At 38.4% G+C, this 18215-nt stretch overlaps 1 protein-coding gene across 1 annotated transcript; it reads left to right on the top strand.

Annotated features, from left to right (window-relative positions):
* Positions 1–306: 306 nt before the first annotated feature.
* Positions 307–7640, top strand: kcnh6b (potassium voltage-gated channel, subfamily H (eag-related), member 6b). Its single transcript, XM_044338781.1, has 11 exons — positions 307–460; positions 1605–2030; positions 2285–2678; positions 2804–3003; positions 3116–3368; positions 3476–3669; positions 4585–4684; positions 4956–5219; positions 5709–5889; positions 6819–7023; positions 7137–7640. The coding sequence occupies exons 1-11, from the start codon at positions 317–319 to the stop codon at positions 7431–7433; spliced, it is 2658 nt and encodes an 885-aa protein (XP_044194716.1). The 5' UTR covers positions 307–316; the 3' UTR covers positions 7434–7640.
* Positions 7641–18215: the final 10575 nt, after the last annotated feature.

The raw sequence follows: 18215 nt of genomic DNA, 5'->3' as shown, positions 1-18215 counted from the left end.
CTTTGGGAGGGGCACAGATAGATGAGCATTGTGGGAAATCAGAGTGGAGAGGAAATTGTTAAAGGGGGGTGCAGACTGTTAAATGTCACTGAAAAGGTCTATTTTTGCATTAATAATGATATTTTCTAGGGCAAATTTTGAATTTTGCATCAATGTGTTACTGAGTGGTGTAATTGTAGTAATAATAGTAGTAAGCCAGACTGATTTCCATAAAACAAAAGAAAAACTGTAAGAACAAAGAGTGCTTAGGATCTAGGTCACAAAAAAGGTAAATATAAATGGGTTTTTCTATTCACCTGTAGGCCAGCAGAGCTCCATGTCTGACTCGGACCTCATGAAGCGTACGGGACCAGCCAGCAAGGGCCCCGAATGCCGATCGCCTCCAACTCCCAGGATGGAGCTGCTCAGCCCCTCCAAGGTGAAGGACCGCTCTCAGAACGTCACAGAGAAGGTCACGCAGGTACGGGGGCAGAGAACATCTGGGCTCAGTCTCTGGCTTTGTGTGTTTTGGTTTATAGACTGACCTGAGAGCCATTCACTGGTCATTCACTCAGTGCCCCATGATGCATTCACTGCTTGCAAGGTTCAGACTCTCATTAAAGTGCTCACAGTTATCATGTTTTGCTTTCTAAGAAATAAACAGGCTTCCAGAAAGTTACCGTGACAGAAGACTGCTGTTAATTAGTCTGCTAGTGGAAAAATCAGTAGGTGGTTTGGTGGCTGCATGTTTTCCTTCTGGGTGTGAAAAGCAAAGTTACATCGAGCCAAAGTTCAACTCGGACCAACTGTTGTCACAGTTGCAGCCCTGGGGCTCGGCATTCTGCATCACTGCCTCTGTGTGTGTGTGTGGTGGATATAAAACAAATGTAAGGGAAGTGTTTACAACAACGCATAACCTTGCAGGGCAGTGTCACTTGTTGATTCCTGTCTGTCTGTCTGTCTATCTATATAAATTTGTATCCATTTATCTATCCGATAGGTAGATCTAACTGTAAGGTCAGTGAGAATCATCAGGGCAGCAAATATTCATCTGAAATTGGGCTAAAGAGAACACAAGGACTGTGACAGCACATGAACTCAGCTGTGTGATTGTGACGCCCAGCTCATCATTATTGCCCTCACACCCATCAGCATCCTGCACTCAGTCAGCTCTTGCGCAGTTGATAAAAGCAGACTATTGCTTTAGCTTCATCCTGAAGATTTTTTTGAACTATATGGAAATAATTTCACTATCTGGATGTAATCTTTACTCAAGTCTCGCCTCTGCTGAGTCACCAATGACAGGATGGTTAAGGATTTGTTGGACCTACAAGGTCGCAAAACCAGAGCATGCAGTCTTCACCAAGAACTTGGTCACAACAGTACGTCTTCTAGAAAGGTCTGTTGGTTAGTATATGCTCTGAAAGAAAGTTGAACATTTTTAGTGTTTTTTTTTTTTAGCGTTGTGGTTTTATGACTGGTTAATGCAAAACTATTATTTTGCCTTTTAAAAATTGGTATTAAAAGTTGAGATGTCACTATGGAAAATACATAATTGAAGGAACATGAAGGATAAATTTTCATATGTGAGTATCATTGTATACTGATGCATTCTTTATGCTTAGGTACTTTCTTTGGAGTCTGATGTGCTGCCTGAATACAAACTCCAGGTGCCAGAGACAACATGGTGGATCTTGCTTCACTACAGCCCCTTCAAGGCATTTTGGGACTGGATTATTCTCCTCCTGGTCCTCTACACAGCTGTTTTCACTCCTTACTCAGCGGCCTTCCTCTTGGATGAACACGGGGACATACGTCAAAGGAGCTGTGGTTACACATGTAACCCTCTGAATGTGGCGGACCTTATGGTGGATGTGCTGTTTATTGTGGACATAGTCATCAACCTTCGCACCACTTACGTGGACCAAAATGACGAGGTGGTCACACAGCCAAGCCGGATAGCCAAGCACTATATCAAAGGCTGGTTCCCGATTGATCTGTTTGCAGCAATCCCTTTCGACCTTCTCATTTTCAGATCTGGCTCTGATGAGGTAAGAATTCTGCCTTTCTGAAAATAATATTGTATAATAAAAAAATTTGATTGACGCAACTGAAGAAGTTCATCTGCTTGATAACATATGTTTGCATTGCTTGTATTCATTCTAAATCATTTTAGAGATATTTGTGCTGTCCTCATGTCTATAAACTTCTCATTTTTCTCTACTTCAGTTCTCTAAACCTACTGTACAGCATCTCAATTTTCTCTGCCTAACATCCTCTTCTTTGCTGTTATTGGACACTAAAGATGGCAACCTTAACAAGCTTACTGAAAACAGCTCGGCTGCTGCGATTGGTCCGCGTGGCAAGAAAGCTGGACCGGTATTCTGAATATGGGGCTGCTGTCCTCTTCTTGCTTATGTGCACCTTTGTGCTCATCGCCCATTGGCTGGCCTGCATTTGGTACGCTATTGGATTTGTGGAGAGGCCATACACAGAGACTGGCTGGCTGGATAACCTGGCTGAACAACTAGGCAAGTCATACAACGACAGCGACTCCTCCTCTGGTCCGTCAGTCAAAGACAAGTATGTCACCGCTCTGTACTTCACCTTAAGCAGTTTGACAAGTGTGGGCTTTGGAAATGTCTCTCCAAACACCAACTCTGAGAAGATCTTCTCCATCTGTGTCATGGTCATTGGCTGTGAGTTGAAAAACACTGTTTTCATGTCCCCTTTATAGAATTTTTAGCAAATATTACAACTGAAATGACACACTCATCAAGGTGTTACTGTTAACTCCTTGTCCTCATTGCTTCTTCGCTCTCAGCTCTCATGTATGCCAGCATATTTGGGAATGTGTCTGCCATCATCCAGCGGCTGTATTCTGGTACAACACGCTATCACACCCAGATGCTGCGAGTCAAAGAGTTCATCCGATTCCACCAAATCCCAGGTGGCCTGCGCCAAAGGCTGGAGGAGTACTTCCAACATGCCTGGTCCTACACAAATGGCATTGACATGAATGCTGTAAGACAAAAAGTAACATTACTTACTGCTGAAACTACAGGCAAGTTTGTTCAGTATGCCTGTTTTGCATCTAATCACTGACATGTTGATGGTTATGTCTTCCCATACTCAGGTGTTGAAGGGATTCCCAGAGTCATTCCAGGCAGACATCTGTTTGCACTTGAACCGATCCCTGCTACAGAACTGTAAGGCTTTCCGAGGAGGCAGTCAAGCCTGTCTGCGTGCTTTGGCGGTGAGGTTTAAAACAGTCCATGCCCCTCCGGGAGATAGTCTAATCCACTACGGAGACATCCTGGACTCTCTCTTCTTCATCTCTCGTGGATCCATCCAGGTCATCAGGGATGATGTGGTGGTTGCCATATTAGGTGAAGCATCTAATCATAGACACTTTAAATGAGGTGTCTCAAAAACATGACATAACTAATACTTGAAAAAGCCCTTACTCCATTAAAATATATTCATGCTCTTTCAGAAAAGAATGACATCTTTGGCGAGCATATCCACCTGTATGATGAGCCAGGGAAATCCAATTCAGATGTACACACCATCACCTACTGTGACCTGCACCGCATTCTGAGGGATGACCTGCTGGAGGTCCTAGATATTTACCCCACCTTTGCAGACAATTTCTGGAGGAACTTGGAGATAACATTTGACCTTAGAGATGTATGTTGGCTTTATTCACAAAATTTCTTATAGAGAAACAACACCAAGAGTCTACAGCTATGCTAGTAGCTCTGACAGGCTGTACTTACACAGTGTTTTTAGCTAAATGCTAATGTCAGCATGTTAACATACTCACACTGACAATGCTCATGTGCTGATGTTTAACAGGTATAATATTTACCATGTTCAACTTCTTAGTTTAGTGTGTTTGTATGCTAAGATTTGCTGATTAGCATGAAATAGAAAGTACAACTGAGACTGATGTGAATGTTGTTACATTTGCAGGCATTTGGTCATAAACAAAAGTATTGAACAAATGAAAATGTTGAGCTGCTGATGGCAGTCAATGAAAAGTCAAGGGATCACCAAAGTCATTACAATTCACCCTGCAGGGGACATGAATGTCTGTACCAAAGTTCACAGCAATCTATCCTATTGTTGTCAAGACATTTTGATAAAAAACACAAATAGCAACCTCATGGTGGCTCTAGAAAGGATCACCAAAGTCATTACAATACATTTTCTGGGAACAATGAATTTCTGTACAAAATGTCCTGGCGATCCATCCAGTAGTTGCTTAATTATTTCAATCTGGACCCAGGTGGTGGACTGACCAACTGTTAGACAGACATTGCCATCCCAAGAGCAACGTTGCTAGCATGGTTAAGATTCAGCATTTTTAGTTTTTTTAGAAGTCAAAAACTTCTTATCTGCTAGTTGCCAATTAAGAGGATTGAAAGGATAGTTCCAAGTATTTGTGTCCTCTCCCTAAGTTTCCTGGGGAGTTTTCCCCTCATCTACTGTTGATCAGTAGATGAGGGCCAATTGCAACATTTTAATATGATTCTGTATAAAGCAAATGACTTTCACTTGACTTCTGTATGAGTTTACCAGGTTTTTGTCTGTGTTCATCAGGCTGATCAAGTGCCAATAATAACAACTGATGACTCTGGTGACGACTGTGGATATCGCCACAAGCCTAGACACAGAACCCTGGACTGCCGAATCAGGCCAGGTGAGATATCTAGTGTTTTTTGTTTGTTTGTTTTTTTGTTTGTTTGTACTATGTTCAAAGCAACCCAAACCTGAATCTTTATTTTCCATTTACAACCATACCCTGCTAATCTGAAAGAAAAATTGCAAAAATTGTAGAGACTGAACCATGATTGTTTAAGTGGACCATGTCAAAAGTACAAAATTAACAATCTAGAAGCTATCAGACAATATACTGCACAGTGAGCTACAGTAACAGAAGTAGAGAAAATCAATTAATTTCCGTTGAACAGATGGAATGGATCACGAAGACTCATACCCGCTTCAGTCCTTCCGGCATCGTCACTCACCTCCCCAGACCCATTGGGATGACCGCTGTAGCTGTGGTTCCCCATGCTCACAGTCTAGTGAGGACCAGCCTCTTGCGCATGGTGCCAAAGTAGAGCTTTACCCTCCAGAAGATGCCAGACGAGAATACTCCAACTCTGTTGTACAGCTGCTACCCCCAAGTGGCGCCTCAGTGGGGAGGGAAGCAGTGTTGGACAGGGGCCACCAAGGTAGATAAATATGAGTCTTTTGCCTCATTTGTGGGTTGTTTTGGGACAAAAGGAAAAAAAAGTATGTTTCAAAATTTTAAACATGCTATGACTGACTACAGCTGTTGATGTTGCATTGTGTACTGAGGCCTGGATGTTAAACATACTGTGTAGTGTTCCTTGTATAAAAAAACAAAACAAAACAACAGCATGATTTTGGTTACATTCAAAATGATCCTAAAGGCCTTACCAACATGTTGAATACATTCTTGTTCTAAATGTACTAAAACATTTGCAAATGTTTTATGTTATATGCCAAATTTTTAAAGATGTTTTGAGGTCATCAAATCATTGCTCTACAGTGTCACTAGTGGTCAAAAACTTCACAAGGTGCCTGTAATATATTGTATCTCTACTGCATGTCTTTGAACATTTTCGACATTACCATCATTCTAATAAGAATTAAGCAGAAAAATGTCAACCCATTTCTTGTCTTTACATTTTCTTCAGCTTCTTCTTTGAATGTGCCGGGAATGTATCGCTACTGGCCAGACCGACAGTCACAACAGTTTTCCAGTCGCACCTGGCGATCCTCTTCTGTCCGCAACTCATACCACCCACCACCATTCACAGAAGAGAGGCCCAGTGATCTAGAATCTCGACTTGAGATTTTACATTCACAGCTCAACAGGTGAATTTAATGATGCCCTAAATGGTATTTAAATACAGGTGACAGTATATAAGTGTAAGAGTATAAAATCTTTTCAAATTCTAATTGGAACCACCAAGGGAAATGGAGGAGTTTTAGATGAAACCAGCACCTTGTTTGCCTTGTTGGAGTTCTCCTGTTTCAGGTAGTCATAAGCTATTAAGGTAGTCATAAGGCTTCTATCCCCTCTTCCATCTGCCCAATTACATCCTGATGTCTGAACCTTCAAGACAGTTATATATTGGTTGGAAATAATGATGTAATTGGACAAATTCAAGTCGGGCCAGAGTGCTGAGGACCCTACTAATGCAACAGGACAACTACCTCAAGGAAAACAAACAGGTACAAATACATAGACAGGTAGTGACGCAAATGTCTACAAAGATTGTCTTTTAGCAAAGCAGGAACAGTTGGTAACTGTGCTGAAATGAAGAAACTTTATGAGTGGAATCTGTCAAGCCACAGGCTCATGGTCATGGTTGTGACACAGCAAGTGTAGCAGAACAACAGATGTTTTCTCTGGCACCTCCTGAGGGATACTCAAGTGGTTTTAGATCTCCTTGGAGATATAATCCTTCCAGCATGTCTTGGATCTGTCCTGTGGTCTACTTCCAGGTGGCCATGCTCAGAATAAATATAAAGGGTCTAACTAGGTGCCCAAACTAACCAACCAGGCTCCATTTAATGCTGAGGAGCAACTTGATACTGAGCCCATCCTAAATGCTCACTTCACAGTGTAGAATTAGCCCAATCAAACTGCTTAGAAATATCACATCTCTCATATATGTGATTAAAGTCTTCCATCACTAATCAAAGTCTGCACCCACTGCTGAGGGTTGGAATGGAGATTTTTGGATATTGTTACTGATATGACTATCCACTTCACTTCTCATTGTCCTTTATTTCCCCAGACTGGAGACTCGAATGACAGCCGACATCAATGTTATTCTCCAGCTTCTACAGAGGCAGATTGCTCCTGTTCCTCCAGCTTACAGCACAGTATCATCTAGTACCCTCCCTGCAGACTCACCTGGCTTGTATGGTACTGGGACAGCAGTCCTGCACTCTATGTATCCTATTTCCCCCATACAGATGGACAGCCGCGCACCCACACAGGTATAGAATAATACCAGATAGTACTGTGAAATTTAAGAGAAATCTCTGAAACAAGAAACATCAAACCCTGAAAAATCCCATCACGTAACTTATGTGTGTTCGTCATCCTATAGAGCTCTACCCAGACCGACCTTAAATTCACCAAGAAGTCCCAGGAGTCGCTGTCCAGTGGTATCCATGTGACTGTGGCATCAGACGACACCATGTTCATGACCATCACACCTGAAACTGAAACCCACACAGGGTTGACCCCACAGCTGCCCCAGGCATCAGTCAAATCCTCCCTCATGGAGAACCCCGGTCTGTGCGGCAGCCTCCGCTACCCCTCACTGCCAGGGAACCTGGACATCACCTCAGGACTGGCTGAGATCCAGAAACACCTCTCAGATCCTGTGCTGCCTGTCATCTGATGGCCACCGTAAAGGAGTTTCACACCAATCAGTATGACTTTATAAGTAGTCACTCTCTGCTGCTTATAGACTTTTGGAAGGAGCCAAGTGACTAGTCCAGCTCTTTGTCTCCAAAGATTCAGCTATCAGTACATATTTTGGACAGCTAGTAATCTCCTCTTAAAGATATAATATGTAACTTTTCCGCATTAAAATGTCTAAAAACGACTAGAACTATGTTATGTATTTTGTTGAGTTGTGTACTTACATTATCCCAAATGTTTCCAACAATATTCAAACCAAGAGAAATATGTAATTTTAACCAATTTTAGTCAACAGTCCATTTCATTTGGTCGCCTGTCAATGGTGTCATATCTCCTTTGTGCATGTGGCAGCATTGTGGTTGTCTGCCAAAAGCTGTCATAAATTTACTTTTTATCCAGTTAAGCCACATTTTTATGATACACTTTTTAGATCTTGGTCATTTTTAACTATATCTTTTAACCGGATGAAGGAGTTTAATTTAAGTCTCTTAAGTTATAAGGGAAACAAGCTGAGCAAATGTTAGCAGCAGCTAAGCTCGCAGCCTCTCTGGACATCCTGTGTCCACCGAATAGCATTGAAGAAACGCTGATTTTTGACATGAAACTACTTTATTCAGTGTTTTTACTGGTTTTAATCACCGGGTCTGTTTGTTTTGGAGAGGAGGAGACCTCTGCGGATAATTCGGCTCCCAGTAAAAACCTCCTGAACGATGAACACTGAAGGAATCCTAAGCGGGAGAAGCTGACTGCAATGACGGCAATGGTTGTTGTTTAACAATGAAGACAACAACTCCCGTGATCCCATGCTACTTCACAAGTCAAATTTTCTTAACATCTCGTTGTCCTATTTTATGCCAGTTACATCCTGAGTAATTATTTTCCTTACTGACTAGCACAAAGCTTCTACTCAGACAGTTATTTCAGGAACTGTTTTTTGAGAAATATGCTTATTCCTTTTTTTGTTAAATGAGGATTGGTACCACTCTCACATCTATATGGTAAATATGACGTTATGGTTAGCCTAGCTTAACTTAGCACAGAGACTGGAAACATGGGGCAACAGCTAGCCTGGCTTTGTCCAAAGGTAACAAAATCCACTGACCAGCACTTTCTAAAGCTCACTAATAAGTTATATCTTTTGCGTTTGTGTAATCTTTACAGATACTGAAGGGTAAAAACAACAAGTTGTGGTTTTACAGAGGGTTATGTGCCAGGCAATTGCTCTAGGTGAAGAAATAGTTTGGCAAGTAACCTCCTGTCTCCAGTCTTTATGCAAACCTATGCTAACCAGGTGCTGGCTGTAGCTTCATGTTTACTGTACAGATATGAGAGTGGTATCCATCTTCCCATCTATTTCTCAGCAAAAGAGCAAATAAGCATACATCCCACAATGTTGAACTATTCCTTCAAAAAAATCAAACAACATGGACTGACTTTTTTTTTTTAACAAAAACATATAAACATTGTTAATAAGGATCTATTGAATTTGGTTACTAATGAATTGTGAGCAAGAAATGTACCTAGTAGGACAATTCACTGTTAAAGGAATGAGTTTATAATTATTTTGAATTTAGTAATTTTGTCAGTGCTCTCTTATGTACAAACTAAACAACAACACTTTTTCTAAATTACCACATATCTCTGGCTTTTCTGGGCTGAAATACCTTGTTAATTATTGGCCAACATACATGCCAATGATGAACCAATGATCTGGCTCCAATTTGTGAAAATAGATGTATGAACAAGTGGTTTACTAAATTTATGTTTAGCAAATAGTCCCATATCATGACCCTGTACTGAAAGCTGCAGCAGGTGTATGAAATACCCCTTGTCTGCTCTTGCGTCTTGTATTTCCCATCCAATCTTGATCCCATCTCAACAGGACTAACAAAATTCATGAATGTCAGTTTCTAGACTGTTTAACCCACTACATTCTCTATATTATAGCGATCTTGGATGTACTTTGGGCAGTGCTCTCAGTATTATACAGTAAAAATACATTTTTTCAACCTATCATTTCTAACTGTAAATCTGTACTACAGGTTCTTATCAATGTATTAATGAGTCACTTCACTGTGAGGTCATTTCTGTTGTCTAATTATAAAAGTTCTGTATAGTGGTTTTAAGTGTGAGGGACAGTATATTTTTGTATAAAATTAAAATAATGTTGCTATGAATTAAATTATTGATGCGGAAATTACAAAAAAATATGTATTATGGTCAGTTAATGAAATCACAGTACATTATTGCCCACGTTTATTGTATAAAATATATATATAGCCTATTTCTAAGTTAAAAAACAAGTTGATACATGAACACTTAAATCCACATCAACCACATTCAGTCCCTGTTTAAATGTCATTAAAAAAGTGAATAGTTGAGAATGATGTAATGGGAACTACAAGTAAAATGCACCATGTAGCATATAAAAACAAGCATGTAACTGACTAGCTTATTTGTCTATTTTGTTTAGTTTGAACACTGTTGAACTTTGGTTTGTGTCTGTATATGACGAGGGATTTAACAGTCTTTTGGATACTTGAGACTTGTTTTCCATTTTTGATTGAATGCTCCTTTGCGTTTTCTGATGCAGGACATCTTATATCACAAAGTCAAGTAGTTTCTATGTTTTTAAAACGCAACAATCAGTTGAAAACCATTATCTGTGTCAACATGAATTCAATACGAACATGAATTCGACATTGCTCTGTCCTTCATCAACAAATATTTCAAATAGTTCAAATAACAAATAGTTTCCTTCAATTAAGTCATGTCAGCTTGTAAATCTGACAGAGAATGTGTTTGAGTTGTTTTGTGCCTCAGTTCTTTTTTTCCTTTTAGTTTTAGGAGTATCATGAATGCAGCTCAGACTCTGAGGATTTCCAGGCAGTTGTTGTAGCAGGCGGCGATCCAATTGGGCTGGATGGAGGCCCACTGGACATTATTGATCTCTCCCTCAACTGTGTAGGACAGTATAGGGTCCTTGATGGCCTGCGGCATCTGCTGGATGTCCCAGATTAGAGCCTGGTGATCTTCCACTCCACTAGACAGAAAGGGAGGAGGTTTGATTTGAATCGATGTATCTTATTTAACCAGGAAAAATGTTCGGAGTCTAAACTGTTAAATAGCTATTTTTCAACAGGTTTTCTTATTCAGCAGATATAAGAACATAAAAGCAAACAGGGGAAACAGAAAACAAGTAAAGGACAAAAGATCTGCAGTGTTGCTGTTACTGTATTACAGGACCATTGCAAAGTGCATTTTCCCTGAGGAAATTGGCAAGAGGAGGTGGTAAACTCTGCCACTCAGCTTATTTTTTGCATTGCATGTTGTGCTCTGATTGATGACCTTGAAGCCAACATCCGATGTGATCGATCAGTTACTGCCATCACAAGCTGATGTCTAGAAGATTGTCTTAAGAGCTGAAATGCGCTTAAATGTATAGCTTTTGTTGTTTGAGAAAGTGACTCTGCTCTCTCTCTCTCTGTGGATTAATTTCATGAAAGTGAGATCATTTTTTCTGCTGGTGGCAGGAGTGATGTTCATTGTAGGTGAGGCTGTGTGCGTCCACACTGTGGGAAACCCTGAACTTGACAATTAGCTTCTAAAAGTATTTAAAGCTCCTATCTGAAGGATTTTTGACTTAGGTGACTCTCTGTTGTGGTGACCCATCTACCACTTGTTCCTCTATCTTTCACAATGATAACTGTCTGTTTCCCATTAAGCTGCTGTGTTGAGTTCACATGTTGCATAAGAACGGCTCCCTCTTGTGTTCATTGTCAGTAACTGCAATAATGTATTGAGATAATATTCACTTCTAATTCTGCAGCAAATACTAGTATACTTTAAGCTTGTCTCCCATACTGCAAACAGCCGTCTGTGTGAATACAGCTAACTGTGTTTTCGATATACCTGCTTACCTGCTGTGGGGATATGACAAGAGAAGTGCGGCGCCAAGGGGATTCATTGACACAGGCCCTGTGGTTGTTGGGGTACAGGGCACACACCCATCTAAAATGACTATCTGAGGTTGTGAAAGAAGAAATGTACAGGTGTAAACTGGCAGCAAAGAAAAAAGGGACACAGGACAGCTCATTCTGAAGGCAAATGGGAGAATGGAGGTAATCATTTCCACTCTGATTTTCTAGATTTTTCATTTCTAAGACAAGTGTTAAGATGAAACACTCATCTAAAAACAGCCTTATTTTTTAGGTTTCAAATTAAGTTACATTTATCATTTAACATACAAAAGCATGAGACAGAGTAACTGGAAGTAATCAGGCTGCAGTTTACATCATGAATCCACAGGGGGAGTGGCACTAACCTCCAGCTGTCCATCGCCATGGTGGCCAGATTGTTGGGGTCCTGTTTGTTCCAGCAGAGCGTGAGTATCAGGTGATGCAAGGTGTGTTCAAGGTAGTGGAGGTCAAGTATGCAGACCAAGCCGTCTGCTCCCACTGAGGCAAACATATTTCTGCCTCCAACCTCACAGCTGAAAGAGATGTCATAGATCTACAGTGCACAGTGAGTGGTGAGTTCTAATCAGCTGAGACAACAAACCAGTGAAAAGCATTTCACATGGAAGATGAGCATGTTACACCGAGAGTATGTCTGTAAGTATTACTTTATTAGGCACATGTTAAATAAAATATATGAAATTTTGATCCATCATAACATTTACTTCTTTGTCATGGACAATGAGCTGCATGCATGCTGACCAGATTGACCCTTCCCACCAACTCCCCAGTCTCCAACCCCCAGATCATACAGGTGGTGTTGATATTCAAGGTACCTGCAAAGAACACAGGAGATGTAAAGAAACTTTACACTGATAAGTATTGATTCTACTACTTTGGTGAAGCTCATCCTGTTTTCTGTGTGTTTTTGCAATAACGTCTTGCAGTGTTGCACAGGAGTTGGAGTTCTTGTTGTTGTTGAGCAGGCGCTCCAGATGGGTCTCTGTATCACTCACCTTTCAATAGGAAGACACATTATTTTCAATATTTATTCACTTTGGTGAGTTCATGCACCACTTGTTTGTTTTTTTTATATTTAAAATACATCCACATTTTAAAATTTAAAGAGATAGGATAAAGAATGAAGGCAAAAGACATGACAAAACTACTGGTTTTGGGTTCAGCTGAGATTTGATTGGTCCTCTTTCCCTCCAGATTCTCAGGCAGTCTCCACTGGTGGCCAGCAGGTCAGTATACACTCCTTTGGAGTCGGGAATCCATGTGATCTTCATGGTGGGGTGGGGATGGTTGAAAGTGTTTCGACACACAAACCCCGTCCTCTAGACCAACTATCTGAACCTGTGGAGACGCAATAACAACTCACCTTTAGTGAGTCAGTGTTGTGTTACTTATCTGGAGGGAAACGGTACAGTCAGTCAGTGGTGGGACACGTGGTGATGATTCCAAGGATCAGCAGCTGTTAACATGCACGTGTACATGTTAATGCACTATGAGCTTGATGGCTTGTCGTACAACAAGAAGTTATTATGAGGAAAAAGTTGATTTGACAACCAACTCTGAGAGGTTTAAGGGACAGACACTCAAAAGACAAGTGATACTGACTCATTTTGTGTACACATAACGTTTAGTTGTTGTTGGTCTGCAGAGCTGCAACAAGTTGTCAATTAATCAATTAGTTGCCAACTTTTAAATGAATAAACTATTTTGATAATTGATTAATTGTTTTGGGTCAGTTTTTTTAAGAAAAGGAAAGTCAAAATTCTCTGAATCCAGCTTCTCAAATCTGAATATTTTCTGGTTTCTTTAGTCTTCTTTGGGTTGTGGACTGATGTCACCTTGGACTTTGGGAAACGATGATTGACATTTTTCATTATTTTCTGACATTCGATGGACCAAACAGGCTAATAACACATCCAGAAAATATATCCTTTAATCCACCACAAACATATTTTGTTATAATTTGTTTGTTATTTTTTTTCTGCTCACAATATGAATGTTCAGACCTTTATTTGACCTCAGAAAGGATAGTTTATGAGAAGCACTTACAGTAAAGGCAGCATTACAAAGAATGTGCTTCACACCTGAAAGGCTGCATGAAAAGTTCAACAAAGGGCATACAGAAATGTTGAACATTTCCTTAAATGAAGTTGAAGTTGACAATGATATTTGCATGCCCCATGAACACCAACAGTCATGGGAAGCCAAAACCTCTCCCCTGCTTTTTTTTTTACCTGGCACTAGGCTTCGTTTCAAGCTTCCATTTGTGACTGTGATCACTCATTTAGCCCTGTGACCACCAATGTACCTAAGCAATGCTTGGAGGATAATTCATCGGTAATGACAATGACAAGCCTGAGCCTTGACGTGTAATTTGCCTTTACCTATGTTTCCACATACTTTGTTTTTTTTCCATTGTCTTGTCAACAGCTATAAACAACATTTGCTTGTCCGGTCCTTTCACAGTGTGTTTGCACATTCTGATCATATTTGCATTACTTTTGATTAACAAAGGTCAACTGACATTTTATGCCACAAATTCATTAGTATTTCAACATTTACTTAGTTCAACATTGGAGTTTGACACAGATGTATTGTAGGCCTATGTGCTCTCCGGTGACAACTATCATGGTATATGGTATCATTGCTAAAAGCGTTTTTTCTTCTTCTTTTTTTGTGATCAAGTTTTTTGACATATCACATGATGGCACACAATGAGGCAATTGAATACATAGTCCCATTTGGGCAGTTTAAACAAGGAGAAGAAATATAACCAGTGAGTCTCCAATGGCATACAGTAAAAGTAAATACTCAGTAGGTGAAAAGGAAATAAACTTAAAAATAAAAAACTAATAAAAAAAACTTTAATTGGGCACCAGAGATGATGGCTTTTCTTTTTCTTTTGTCATTAATGCAACAAAGATGGGACACACATGTGAAGACAAAAGTCTTATAGTCTTAGAGTAGAAAAACATTAATCCACATGTCAGCTCTGGCTTGCTGTCTCATTTGATGTAATTGTTATGTCATAACAAAAACAATTTGCTCCAGTTACTCCATTACATCTGCATAATATTACAAAACTGAACTGAAACTGCAGTTTCAGTGGCTGCTGATATGCTGCTGACAGGTCAAAAAACAAAACCTTGGTGTGAATATTTATCATTGTCTCTTGCTGTGAGCTTTTGTGGAGCTCCTGCACTGTGTGGCTCCACTCTTTTCCATAAATATGTCATTTGCAAAACTGGTCATGAATATGCCTCAGCATCAGTTATATATTCAGTCATATGTGCAGCAGCTCGCACAGAGGTTCGCCACTTTCATTACAGCTACAAGATACAGTGACGTCTCAGTACAAACAAGATCTGATAAAAAGGTACAGTATGTGTCTGTATTTATTAATTAACCAATGTTTATGTGTGCGTATGTGCAGTGTATATAACAAAATTATTATTATTAATTTATGAGTGCTGTTCTGATGTTCTTCTGTGTTTCTTGTTATCAGTTCAGCTCAATAATGCTGCCTCATTACAAGCACCTGTCCAACCAGTCTGCCTCCGACAGATTTGTCTGGGAAGAATTTGATTTTAAGATGTGTAACGATCATGAAGTGGGCATACATATTTGGGCTTCTTTTACAATGGTATGCTTTGTCTTTGGTTTTCCTGCATCTGTTGCCATCCTGTGGGAGTTGCTGAAGACACACAGGAGAGGAACTCCCTTAACACCAAATGATATCTTCATGCTGAACCTCTCTACCATGGATATGGTCTTCTTAGTTTTTGTCCCACCTGGAGTATTGAATCATCTCATCTGGCACATTTGGGTGATTGAAGCGACTTGGAACTGTGTTTATGCCTTGAATTTGTGTGGGAGACCCCTTCTGATGGCTTGTATCTGTCTGGACTGCTATCTGGCGGTGGTTCATCCAGTCATCTACCACAAGAAGAAAAGTCTGACTCCCAGGATCGTGATGGCTGGCGTTGTTTGGACTTTGACGGTTGCCACTGGAATTGCTTACACTCTTTTTCACAGTTTGTACTACACCATGTTGCCCACTGTGCCATTTATTATAGCTCTTGTAATAATTGTAATCTGTGATTCCTTCATACTCCATACATTGATTAGGTCTGACCCAGGCAGAAAAAATGTCCACCCACAGAAGCAAAGAGCCATTCAGATCCTTATCAACAGCCTGGTGATAGCAGCCATTTCCTACCTTCCTCCAGTACTTCTCTGTGCATTTGCGAGGTATGTGTTGACTAATGAAGTTATCTCTAGGTGCACTATTGTTATTCCGATAACCATTACTTCCACTTTAGGATCTGCTGTCATGCCAATACTCTATCTAAATAATCTTGGGAAATTGGATCGTTTCAGACCCTGCAAAAAGTCTTAATTCATGTTTCCGCTACTCATCTCTCCTTCTCCCTCTTGAGAAATCAGGTGCTGTAGAGGGTCAAATTCAGTTGGATGTTTGAGTTTCACTGTGCAGAGTTTGACACTAGAAGGCTGTTTTCACATTCATCTGCCAAAGTTGGAAATACTCTGTGTCTGAGTATCTGAGTTCAAGGCGTTTACTTATGAGCATCATCTGTGTCACTGAAAATTGAAATGAAAAATATTTGCATATTCAAGGATTCTGAATTTTTCAATAATGGAAAAGGAGTATAAGTCAAGGATTTTTGACAAGGTAACTGAACATGTTTTATATGGATAAAACATGCCAGGTAATGTAATGTTAATTAATGTTAATTTTTACATTGGTTATTCTGTTCTATTCTATTCTATTATGATGATAATGATTGTATTTTTATATTATCATCATATTATTTTATTATTATATTATTATTATTATTATTGTAATATTGCTGTTACACCATATATTTAATATCGTAATTATTAAATTGTATTATATTATATTGTTGACAGTGTTATTATATTATTATCATATTATTTTATTATTATATTATTATAATTATTATTGTAATATTGCTGTTACACCATATATTTAATATCGTAATTATTAAATTGAATTATATTGTATTGTTGATAGTGTTATTATATTATCATCATATTATTTTATTATTATATTATTATTATTATTATTGTAATATTGCTGTTACACCATATATTTAATATCGTAATTATTAAATTGTATTATATTATATTGTTGATAGTGTTATTATATTATTATCATATTATTTTATTATTATATTATTATTATTATTATTGTAATATTGCTGTTACACCATATATTTAATATCGTAATTATTAAATTGTATTATATTGTATTGTTGATAGTGTTATTATATTATCATCATATTATTTTATTATTATATTATTATTATTATTATTGTAATATTGCTGTTACACCATATATTTAATATCGTAATTATTAAATTGTATTATATTATATTGTTGATAGTGTTATTATATTATTATCATATTATTTTATTATATTATTATTATTATTATTATTATTATTGTAATATTGCTGTTACACCATATATTTAATATCGTAATTATTAAATTGTATTATATTGTATTGTTGATAGTGTTATTATATTATTATCATATTATTTTATTATTATATTACTGCAATGGTATCGCTGTTTCACACCCACACATACCCTACTTAATCTAATCTCAACTCCTGGATTCTTATCATATCATCACATACATCATAACTGCATCATGTTTTTGTTTGTCTATTACGTCTATTTTATTTAAATTCACTCTTCTTTTTGTCACGTTACGAAAAAAAGAAAAAGAAAAAACATGCCAGACACAATTTATTATTCCAAGCAGAGGATTTCCTAAAACATTTCTGGAGGGGCTCTTTAACTTTCCAGGAATTTCAATCAGCTCAGATATGTTAAAATGACCCCAAATCAATTCTCAGATAAAGCTTTATCCCTGACTCATGTTGTTATTATGTGATAATGTTTAACATTGTAAATGTTCAATGTTCTGTTGTTCTTGCATGATGTTTTTTTATTTATTGTCATATGACATATGCGTGTTGTATGTTTTACATGTATGTTTTGTTTTGTGCTAAAAAAAAGTTAAATTGAAATAACTGCAGTTATTACATATTAAAATATGTTTTTGGACCCTGTATATTTGATTGAATGTTAATACTAAAAATATGAATAAATAGCTGTAATCTGTCTCACAAAGTAAAACTTATAATAAAGCTGCTGAACTGGTGTCAACTGTCATAGAAAAACCACAGTTTTTATTCTCTGTACTACATTTCATACTGTGCATTTTGGATGAACTCACACTGTATAACCTTGGACATGTAGCCATCTAGCATGTATGCTAATCAGAAAATACTGACTTGAATATGCAAGTGACACTGAGGATCATTTTTCCAATCTTGGTCTGTACCAGTGTTTTTATAAACAAGGAATCATGTGGACTCCAGCTGTGTTTTTAGAAGTACTGGATAAGGAGTTAATGTGATATAAACTGTTTAGGCTACATTAAAATGAAGTTTTTTCTGCCTCACTGAACAGATAGAGGTCAAAGGTCAAGGGGTTGACCTCGATCCAGTTTCTTTAACCAGCAGAACAACCTGCTGTTATTTACTACATTCACATGAGACGTTATGACATGCGTAGTGTAACTGTTGTAGAAGCTGATTGAGCTAACTTTCTTTTTGAGTATTATATACACACATAAACGGAGCATGTATCTAATCAGTATAAAGCAGTGGGAAGAGGTGATTAAAAGTATGCATGACCAGAAATAACCACAACCAGAATTACTCCCTACTT

The sequence above is a fragment of the Thunnus albacares genome, chromosome 20, assembly GCF_914725855.1.
Source record: "Thunnus albacares chromosome 20, fThuAlb1.1, whole genome shotgun sequence".
NCBI lineage: Eukaryota > Metazoa > Chordata > Actinopteri > Scombriformes > Scombridae > Thunnus > Thunnus albacares.
This window is presented reverse-complemented; position numbering and strand designations above follow the sequence as displayed.